This window comes from Triticum dicoccoides, chromosome 6A (assembly GCF_002162155.2).
Source record: "Triticum dicoccoides isolate Atlit2015 ecotype Zavitan chromosome 6A, WEW_v2.0, whole genome shotgun sequence".
NCBI lineage: Eukaryota > Viridiplantae > Streptophyta > Magnoliopsida > Poales > Poaceae > Triticum > Triticum dicoccoides.
This window is the reverse complement of record NC_041390.1, coordinates 429,417,630-429,427,865: the sequence shown is the minus strand read 5'-3', so window position 1 is coordinate 429,427,865 and position 10,236 is coordinate 429,417,630. Positions and strand designations below refer to the sequence as shown.

General features: G+C 45.9%; 1 protein-coding gene across 4 annotated transcripts in view; it reads left to right on the top strand.

The window, feature by feature from the left end:
• Positions 1-1,124: 1,124 nt before the first annotated feature.
• The window catches only part of LOC119317124 (CLIP-associated protein-like), a 21,079-nt gene continuing 11,967 nt past the window's right edge, over positions 1,125-10,236 (top strand). Inside the window, exons 1-7 of one of the 4 annotated variants that reach the window (XM_037591527.1) lie at positions 1,125-1,625; positions 5,666-5,821; positions 5,930-5,992; positions 6,607-6,675; positions 6,847-7,009; positions 7,820-7,981; positions 8,616-8,713. In XM_037591527.1, coding sequence (XP_037447424.1) covers positions 1,290-1,625; positions 5,666-5,821; positions 5,930-5,992; positions 6,607-6,675; positions 6,847-7,009; positions 7,820-7,981; positions 8,616-8,713 — 1,047 coding nt within the window. In that variant the 5' untranslated portion in view covers positions 1,125-1,289. The remainder of the gene's footprint in view (positions 1,626-5,665; positions 5,822-5,929; positions 5,993-6,606; positions 6,676-6,846; positions 7,010-7,819; positions 7,982-8,615; positions 8,714-10,236) is intronic. The other 3 variants (XR_005153524.1, XM_037591526.1, XM_037591525.1) reach the window with 3 other exon arrangements.

The window sequence follows — 10,236 nt, the reverse complement described above, 5'->3', positions numbered from 1 at the left end:
GCCAACGAGGCGGTCTAGCGGGAACGACGGAATGCGACACGCCGCTCCGTGTTCATCAAGTCTGATGAGGTGCCAACCTGGGTCTGCGAGGACCCCGACCTCGCGGAGGCCTAGGCCCGTGACCGATAACTAGCGACCATGAAAACGGCCGTGCGGCACTGCTGCCGTCTCGATCGATGACGGATGCGTGTGTGGTTGAATGACCGGCTTTCGTATGACTGTACTGCATGAACGTGTACATGTCTGCGGATAAATACGTGCTCGTTTTAGGGGTCCTGACACATGCAGTCACGAAGTTTATACTGACTGGTTCCCTTGGTAATCTTGTGCACGTAGTAGTACTAGTAGTTGTGTTAGGCCAGGAGAGGACAGTGGAACAGCCACGCGAAATGCTTGATTGAGCGCGATGTCTATCCGCACGGCACCAGCCACCAGCGGGCGAACAGAAGAAGATCGGTCCATTACTGTTAGGCGGTACGCATCGATCACCACCATGTATTTCCAAACGGCGACTGTACCATATAGAACGGAAAAGCTGCCGCTAACCTGACGCAGCCACACTAGTCTGATCCAAAGCATGGCATTCCGTCCTATCAGACAAACTGTCAGGGTATAATTAGGTGGCGTATCAGTACCACTTTATGACGCCCCGTTCGCAGGGCTGCAAGTGGAAAGGATTGGACCGAACCGGGGCGTACACGCTCGTAGTAGAGTACCATTTATCCCTTCACTGCACTTTTGGTAGTACGTACACGAGGAGAGGACCCCCAATCATAAACCATAATGTCAATCATAATGTGCAATTGCACCTACTATCATGACGTTACAACTCAACTAATCTTCTCTCTCTCTCCCCGTCTTTATCCGCTTCTCCCACCCCCACCTCCACCCCCACCCCCAATGGGTACAAATTGTTCTACTAGAAAGTACTACGTGTACTGGAAGTACTGCTTGGTCCTCAGAATGCAGAAATATACGCGGTACGAAAACTCGCGATACACCCCCACGAGGGCGGTGACGAAGTATATCACACATCAACAGGGACCTATTTGCTGGTTCAATAAAAAACAGGGACCTATTTGCAAACGAAACTACCCAAGCAGAGCTACTCTCTGCCTCGGCGCACTCGCACACTCCTTTCCCTCCTGCCTCCCTCCCTTTCCCAGATCCGACCAACTCCCCTTCCCACCGTCAGCCTGCCTCTCCCCGAACTCGCCGGGAACCCTAACCCCAACCTCCGCCAGCCGTCCTTGCTTCCGGCAGAGAAGGAGGCTTCGGCGCTGGCGGAAATGGAGGCGGCGCTGGAGGCGGCGCGCTCCAAGGACACCAAGGAGCGCCTGGCCGGGGTGGAGCGCCTGCACGAGGCCCTGGAGGCCGCGGCGCGCCGCGGGCTCACCGCGGCCGAGGTCACGGCGCTCGTCGACACCTGCATGGATCTCACCAGGGACGCCAACTTCCGGGTCGCGCAGGGCGGCCTGCACGCGCTCTCCGCCGCCGCCGTGCTCGCCGGCGACCACTTCAAGATCCACCTCAATGCCCTCGTGCCCGCCGCCGTCGAGCGACTCGGCGACGGCAAGCAGCCCGTCCGTGACGCCTCCCGCCAGCTCCTCGTCACGCTCATGGAGGTCAGCCGACAGCCTCTCCATTGTTGCCTTTCGCAATCAGTATCATTTGTGCCCTCCGAGTTCGGTTCCGGGGGAATGTGGGTTCCATTCCATGCTTCCTGGGTAGTTGCAATGGAATATGGTTCGAGCAGAGGATCTCATGTTCCAGCATATCCATGTGGGTGTTCAAGTGTATGACATAGGGTTCTGTTTTAGACTCCAATGGAATACTACCAAATTTTAGTTAGGATGAAGCGGACCTTACATTCATAAGGCAAACTACCTTGGTTGCTCCTCTGACTTAGCGGTGCATGGTGCGCAATGACCGGGGTCTTTTTGTATGGGTGATCCTGTTTTCTTATGTCAGTGTATATATCTAATCTATTGAAGCACAACTAAGAATATGTTTCGTCCGTGGTATTCTCTGGGTGCGCCTTCCGGATTACTGCAATGTTGGTCTGCCCCCATGCTGCCCTCTGCTTTCCTATCCTTGGAAGACTTCACATTTAGATTTCTGCTACAGGGACCAGGAGTATCCACTCCTGTCTCAAAAACAGCATTTCAACGGAATTCTAAACATAACTAAGTGAATTAGATTATAATTTCTCTTCTCTAGTCAAACGAACACGCCTTACCTTACCTGAGGCGAGTGCTGGAATGTTTTGACTAAATGAAGGTACCAGTTTGGACTTGCTGATATCACTCTTTATTCAATTTATGCTTACTCTACACCACTGGATAGAGATGGAGATTTGGAGTATAGTATCTGTATCTAGACCCGAGCAGTTAGTGTATTTTGCTTTCAGTGGTAAAATATCTGCAATTTTTGTCCTTTAGGTGCTTCACCGTCTTTGTTTTAGGTGCTAATATGGACTTTCGAGCAACTCCAGCGCGCCGACCCAAACAGACGGCGATTTTGTTCGCTTTTTGTCCGTTTGGGTCGGCCACCCGCTCGGCGTCCGCCCTGTTTATGTTTTGGGTCGGCAGTGTGCCCAACACGCCGACCCATATTTGCCCGCGTGGCCGGCTTGCCGCCGTTTTTCAACAAATATACACACATTTTGCATAGTTTCATAAGCAAACAAAAATAGCATAGTTTCACAACCAAATAAATATAGGATAGTTTACAAGCCGAATACAAATTAAATTGTCTCAAATACATTTAAAAAAAAAGATACATCTATTGGTTGCCAACATGAGCCCACATATGCTCAAGCAAATCATCTTGCAGCTGAATGTGAGTTTCCCAATTCGCGTTGGATGATGAAATTGGGTGAATTGTGCAAACGTTGCCGCTACTCCTCCATGCTCAGGCACAACATTGTCACCCTGAAACTGAAACCCTTGATCGTAAATACGTTCCGAGCGCTCATCCTCTACAATCATATTGTGCACGATCACACAAGCAGTCATCACCTCCCACAACTTCTTGGTGCTCCAAGTTCAAGCAGGATACTAAACGATGCCCCATCGAGATTGCAGAACACCAAAGGCACGCTCGACATCCTTCCTAGCACTCTCTTGCTCTTGGGCAAATCTTTTCCTCTTCTCTCCGACAGGGTTGGGGATTGTCTTCATAATAGTGGTCCACTGAGGATAAATACCATCACCTAGGTAGTAACCTTTGTTGTAGTTGTGGCCGTTGATGTTAACATTGACCGGCGGGCTGTTGCCTTCGGCAAGCCTTGCAAACACCGGTTAGCGTTGAAGCATGTTGATGTCATTGTGCGATTCGGCCATGCCAAAGAAGGAGTGCCAGATCCAGAGATCTTGTGAGGCCACGGCCTCAAGTATGACATTGCAAGCCCTGACATGGCCCCTATACTGCCCTTGCCAAGCAGAAGGGCAGTTCTTCCACTCCTAGTGCATGCAGTCTATGCTGCCAAGCATCCCTGGGAAGCCCCTGCTGGCACTGATCGCCAACAAGCGGGCTGTATCTTCAGCAGTCGGCTCTCTCAAGTACTCAAGGCCAAACACTGCTATCACAGCCTTGCAGAACCTGTACATGGACTCTAGGCACGTAGACTCGCTCATACGGACGTACTCATCAATGAGATCACCGGGCACTCTGTATGCAAGCATCCGGATAGCTGCAGTGCATTTCTGATAATATGAGAAGCCAATTTTTCCAAGGGCATCCTCCTTGCACTCGAAATAGTTATCGTATCGGACCACCCCCTCTCGAATACGGTTGAAAACATGCCTAGCCATACGGAACGCCGCCGGAATTGGTGATGTTTGAACAGCGGGCTGGCTGTGTCAAAGTAGTCCTTCCAAAGAAGGAAATGGCCGCTCTCTTGATTGCGATTCAACGCCGGAGTGTGCCTCGGGATCGAGCCTCGGAACAACGGCCGCTACCTATTAAGGTGGTCATGGACCAACACAGCAGCCACCATCTCCTCGTCATCAGATGAGGAATCGTCGGAGCCATAGAGAAAATTGTGGAAAATGAACTCGTCGGCGGAGTCCATTTGTACCTTGGGGGCAAACTGTCGAACAGCTTGTGGGCGTCGTCGAAGATGCTGGCCGGCGAGGAGACGCGCGCCTCCCCTGGACCAGGTAGTTGGCCTGGCGGCATCCGACGAGCGTGGCGGCGTCCGAAGAAGGAGCTGGTCGGGGCCGCGGGGGCGACTTCGTGCTCGTGGCGACGTCAGGGTGGCCCGGTGGCGAGGCGGTGGTGGCGGCATGGGTCTAGGCGCCGGAACTGGGCGGCGGCGGCGACGGGGTGGGGCGGGTGAGGGGTTGCTGTCGATAGGGGTGGAAGAGAATGGCCAATGTGCCACCGACTGGTGGGCCAGGGGAGTAGGCGCGCGCCTGCTTTGTGTCCGCGTTGACGCAAATGAGGCCCAAAATTGGGCCAGGAATGGGTTGGCAGGCGGACGAAAAGCGGACGCGCGTCCGTTTGGGTCGGCGCGTTGGGCCGACTTTCTGTCCGTGGCGACCCAAACGGACACACGCGGACGAAATGGGTCGGCGCGTTGGAGTTGCTCTTAGCCAAGCAGAGGTAGTAGCAAATCTAACCAATAATTCCCCTTTTCTTGTATGTGGCAGCTTCTTTTGGCGCAGTTATACATGTGAAGTTGCGGATTTCACTGACATGATTTTGTATTTGGATTTAAATACACATTTTGTGTATCAAATATTCAACTGTTGTCCGCAGCTCATTTTCGTCCATAAATTACGAAAGTGACCAAATTGGATTTTCTGCACACATGGAAACCCCAAAATGCCCAAGGAAATTGGATTTTGTTACTGATTTATAGTCCAGTAAGTGACAAATTTCTACGCGAGAAGGTACAGCAACCATGCTAGAGCTATAACACAGCGAAAAGTGTTACAATGCAGTCCTTCTCTCAAGTTTTAGCTCAAAGGAGGGTACTTTGGTTTATCGCATGCACAACATGTTCTCGTCCTTTTCCTGTCTAGTCAGCGTCCCATGTGTCCACATTGGCAAGAAGACGAGAATGAACTGTGAGGTCACAAAAATCCTATTTAAAGGACAAGGACCAGAAAAAGGCTGATGGACAAAGACATGGTGGACTGGCATGGCATGAGAAACACGAAACAACAACGGATTTGGTGGACGCAGCGGAAAACATAGAGAGCTAGAAGCTAAGAAGAGCATGCAACACCGAAGAAAGGTGCATGTATGAGACGAAGTCGATGAAACAACAACCGTCGAGAATCACCGGACAGCGACTTTGGACTGAAATTGAGTATTTACTCTTATAATTCTGAACACTAGCTATGGGCTTATCCAGCACTTTGCAAGACTCTAGTTCTTTTTGCCACTTCAAAGTTGAAACATGATGTTTCCCACCATTATGGCATTAAAATTCCCATCTGTGCTTTGAATAAAAACTTCTCGGTACTGTGAGCTTTGATATATCATTATCATTCCTATGCTGCATACTCTTGTTTACATGGAAAATTGTCCTTCTGAATTGCACCGAAGTTACTAATTTGTCACATAAATGATCTTCTATCTAGATGTGGAACTATTTTTACCCCCTGGCTTTCTCGCGGGGTATGGTGAATTGATTCTGTCTCTCAAATGTCAGGTTTCTTCTCCAACAATCATTGTTGAAAGAGCTGGAAGTTATGCTTGGACTCACAAGAACTGGAGGGTGCGAGAAGAGTTTGTGCGCACTCTTGCAACGGCAGTTGGGCTTTTTGCTTCTACAGAGCTCCTTCTACAGCGAGTGTTTCTTTCACCTGTATGTCAGGATGTTTTTTCTCCTTATTGGATACGGAATATCTAGTTTCCCCTTTATTTTCTTGCGTAACTGGCAATGCTAACTGCTAATCTTGTTTCAACTACACAGGTCCTGCAATTGTTGAATGATTTGAATCAAAGTGTTAGAGAGGCTGCAATCTCCTGTATTCAGGTGGTCCATCACAAGCCTGCCCATTTTGATGCTTTTCAGTTATTCATGCAATTTTTCTTCAAATCGCGCTCCCTCTTTGGCTATTGGTTAGAACTTTTTACTTTTTGTTTTTGTTTTCTCTCATGTCTACATTATTTTTGCGGTCCCATCGCCTGTATGATGCTAACTAGATTGTACAGTTCGGTGACTTGCTTCTTGTACCAAGCTAATTGACTTAAGAAACACAAATTATATGTTTGGATGTTCTCTGGCTGCGTTCTGTTTCTCGTGCTCAGTCTCTTGCATTTCCCCTATTCTTGCATTTCTCCTATTCTGCATTTTACCCATATACTTTGTTGAACTACTTTAGGGCTTTAGGCAAGAAGGCACCATTACTTACTATGTGGCTACTAACGACATACGGAAGTTATTTTAGGTCTGGTACCAACCAACCATATTTCTGTTGAAAACAAGGCAACACTAACTTCTGTGGTCATGCAATTTATCTATATTCAAATGCAAACACTCAATTTTTTCTTCTGATCTGCCTGACTACCCATGATGCTCTGCATATATATTTAACTGAAATACTTCACCCGTAATCTATTAATTTGCATTCTACCTATTCACTACAGGAGATGTACAAAAATATGGGATCTCAGTTCCATGAAGAGTTGCAGCGCCATAATCTGCCTTCTTATATGGTAATGAACTAATGCATGTGGCTTTTTACTACTTAACCATGGTGATCTCTCCATTGTTATCCGTTTATTTTGTCGTGATTGTTGCATTCTCCATGGTTATCCAAATTTAACGTTGGCTGTGCTGACATAACATCGTGATTATCAGTCTTTTGCCTCATTTGGTGTTTTCAGCTAAAGGAAATAAATTCAAGATTGGATAAAATAGAACCAAAGGTTCCCTCATCTGATGGTGCTAGAACGCAATATAGGGCCATGGAAAGATCTGTTAGTGCTCATCCCAAAAGAGGTAGTCCAAGGAAAAAAAACACATCAAGGGAAAGCACATTATTTGGAGGCAAGTTTTACTTTGTCATACTGGACAATTCCATTTAATTTGATTAGTATGTTTGATATGCAAAAAAGTGTTAACAAAGACTTCAACTAATTGCTTCATCTTTTATGTGCATCTATTATTCTGTTCCTTTTATATGGTTTGTATAAAGAACAACGATATTTGTTGCTATTATTGAGTGTAGTTTAATTGCATGGTCAAACGATTTGGATTTTGGAAAGATGTATGCCTAGAACTAGAAGAGTCACTAGAGCAAACTGAAATGGCCAATCTACTACTGCTTCTGGTTAGACATGTGGCACTCCTTTTGTTTTCATGTACGGATAATGATATTAAAAGGCATTTAGTTGGTTCATGACTTCAAAATTTGGACGGACAGCAGTGGTAAATTCCACATGTGGATTCAGTGACATAGTTGAACTGGACATCACATGTTCCCTTCAGGAACCATGCTTTTATATACTATTAGCCTTGAAATATCTGCGTGTTAATTATCAGCCTCCATTCTGGACCTTGCATCAACTAAAATTTGATAGTCCATTCATCAGTGTGTTCAAATGCAGTTGTCCCTTTCAGAGTATGCACTACATATGGATGCCCTCATTACAAACAACATGATCATTTATTCGCTTGGTAGATAAGGTAGAGGCTTTCTGTTCCACTATTTTGGTAGATAATGATCGTATGGATGCCTCCATTGCAAACAACATGATCATTTATTTTGTTACCGAAGAAATTAAGCAAACAAAGCTCAGTAGTCAAAAGTTGTTGTGGCAATCTGGATGTCTTATGGGATTTCGTGTTATTTTTCAGGTGACACAGATATTACCGAAAAACCGGTGGAACCCATAAGAGTTCATTCAGAGAAAGAATTATTTAGAGAGATTGAGAAGATTGCATCTGCCCTTAATCCAGAAAAGGACTGGTCTATACGTATTGCTGCAATGCAAAGGATCGAAGCCTTGGTATATGGAGGTTGATCTTTGTCTCCCATGTCCTATTTTCATATCTAAGTTTTTGTTTTGTCATTAAATTACTTCCTTCAGAAAATGCACCTATGCCGTTCTCGAAGTTCTTTATTGTATGCTAAAGCTGAACTGAGGGGGAAATCCAGAGGTAGTTAATCTTTTTTTCTAAACCCAAGGAAAAAAAGACCATCCATTCCTTCAAAAGATAAGCAGGATGCAGCCAACTTAGCCAGGTTTGGATGCTGGAAACCAGACTGTCCATGAGAGAGACACTCTTGGGTAGCATCCACTTGCGTCATAGCAGAACTGTTGCAACTTAGTGACTTATACAAGTACTTTCTGAGTCTTTAACATCAATATGACATTAGTGGGCATGGTGCTTATCACTTATTGGAAAGAGGGAGGGAGCGAACTGTTAATCATGTAAGCTTTATAGAAGTCACTCGAGTGGGACATGGTAAGCCATGAAAATTAATAGATCGGGACAGTAAAGAAAAACCGTTTCACATTGATTAACATTATATTAAGCTATATTTCATTCATAGTATTGACTGGTCAAGTATAATGTTACACATTCCCTATTACCAGTCCTCTCCTGCTAACACGATTTTGCGTATTTTACTTGAAACTTTTTGTACCAGGCGCAATTGATTATCCATCATTTTTCATGCTCTTGAAGCAGCTAGTTCATCCATTGTCCTCTCAGCTAGCCGATCGACGGTCTAGCATTGTAAAGCAGGTATTCTTTCTTGCCTGTTGATCTTTATTGACAACTGAATGTCTGAATGCTGATATTATTGTTGCAAATTGCAACAGTAACACCCATCTTCCCCAAATTATCAGATCTATCTACCTACCTACCTACCTATCTATCTATGTGTGCATGCGTGTATGGTCATACTATTTCGACCATACGATATGCCTTGAGATATGTGCAAGTTATCTCACCCCATGTGAGTAAATGTGGGGTGAGAGACCGTGAACATATCTCAAGGCACATTGGATATGTGATACCTACCTATCTATCTATGTGTGCATGCGTGTATGGTCATACTATTTCGACCATACAATATGCCTTGAGATATGTGCAAGTTATCTCACCCCATGTGAGTAAATGTGGGGTGAGAGACCGTGAACATATCTCAAGGCACATTGGATATGTGATATAGTATGAGTGCTCACTCACACAAGTGCAAAATCCACTCCAGAGAAACAATTTGGCGTAAGTTGCATCACATGTCTAAGAACTTGAGAGGTGGGTGCAACTGGGTACAAGAACAGTACAAATCAGGTAGAGGAGACTAACTTCGCTGACACCTCAAGAGTGGGCAACATCCCTGTGGAGAGCGACACTCTGGTGGCCCTGCCCTGCTGCTCCACCATGGTGCTGCTTCTGTAGCGCCACGGTCTTTTAGTGATTGGTTGCAACCGCTGTGGTAGGTCAAGGTGTATACTGAAGTGGGTCTGTCGTTCAAAACTGCGAAGGCACGTGGAAGGGTGACTGGATGGGCTCAGGTGAATCGAGGAGAGGCAAGTGTTTAAAATGGATAAGAGAAGGAAGAGAAAAGGAGCAATCATTGCAGAGTGTGACTGAGTCATGCCACGGTTGCACTGAATTGCACAACAGGAGGATTTTTCACCTCTCTAGCTGTAAATGAGCGTTTGTCCAGTCCTTTTACCCAGTTGCACCCACCTTTTGTAGACCTGTGGTGCAATATTCATAAAATATAGATAGTTGATAATGATAGGTCATATCAAGGTTTACGAGTCGAGTCGAGCCGAGTCGTCAGGGCACCGCTCATGAACTAGCCGCGCGACTAATCAAGATTTTTGGTTGGAAGGCAAGTACCAACACATAGACTAGTCTCGGCGACTAGTCTTGACTAGTCGGGCCACTCATAGTCCTTGGGTCATATTGAGTCAAGCAAAATCACTATGACACAATTAGAACTAAACATTCCAATTTTCATAGTTAGTCAGAGCTGTTATATATAAGTCTACAACGTAAGTAAGGGCAAGTGTTTCATAGAGCACGAGACACTCACTAAGATTATCAGTTTTCACCCTAGATTTTAACATGGATCCATAGAGGTTTAGACTCATCTACTACACAGGGACTATAATCATTACCTTGATGCCCTCGCACAATAAGAGCAGTCTGTTCTAGCTTATTATTAAGGTTCCTTTGCCTAAAACTAAAAGCTTATTATTAAGGTTATGCACAGACTGCTACATTGGTATTTCATGCCCGTTTAGTAGTTG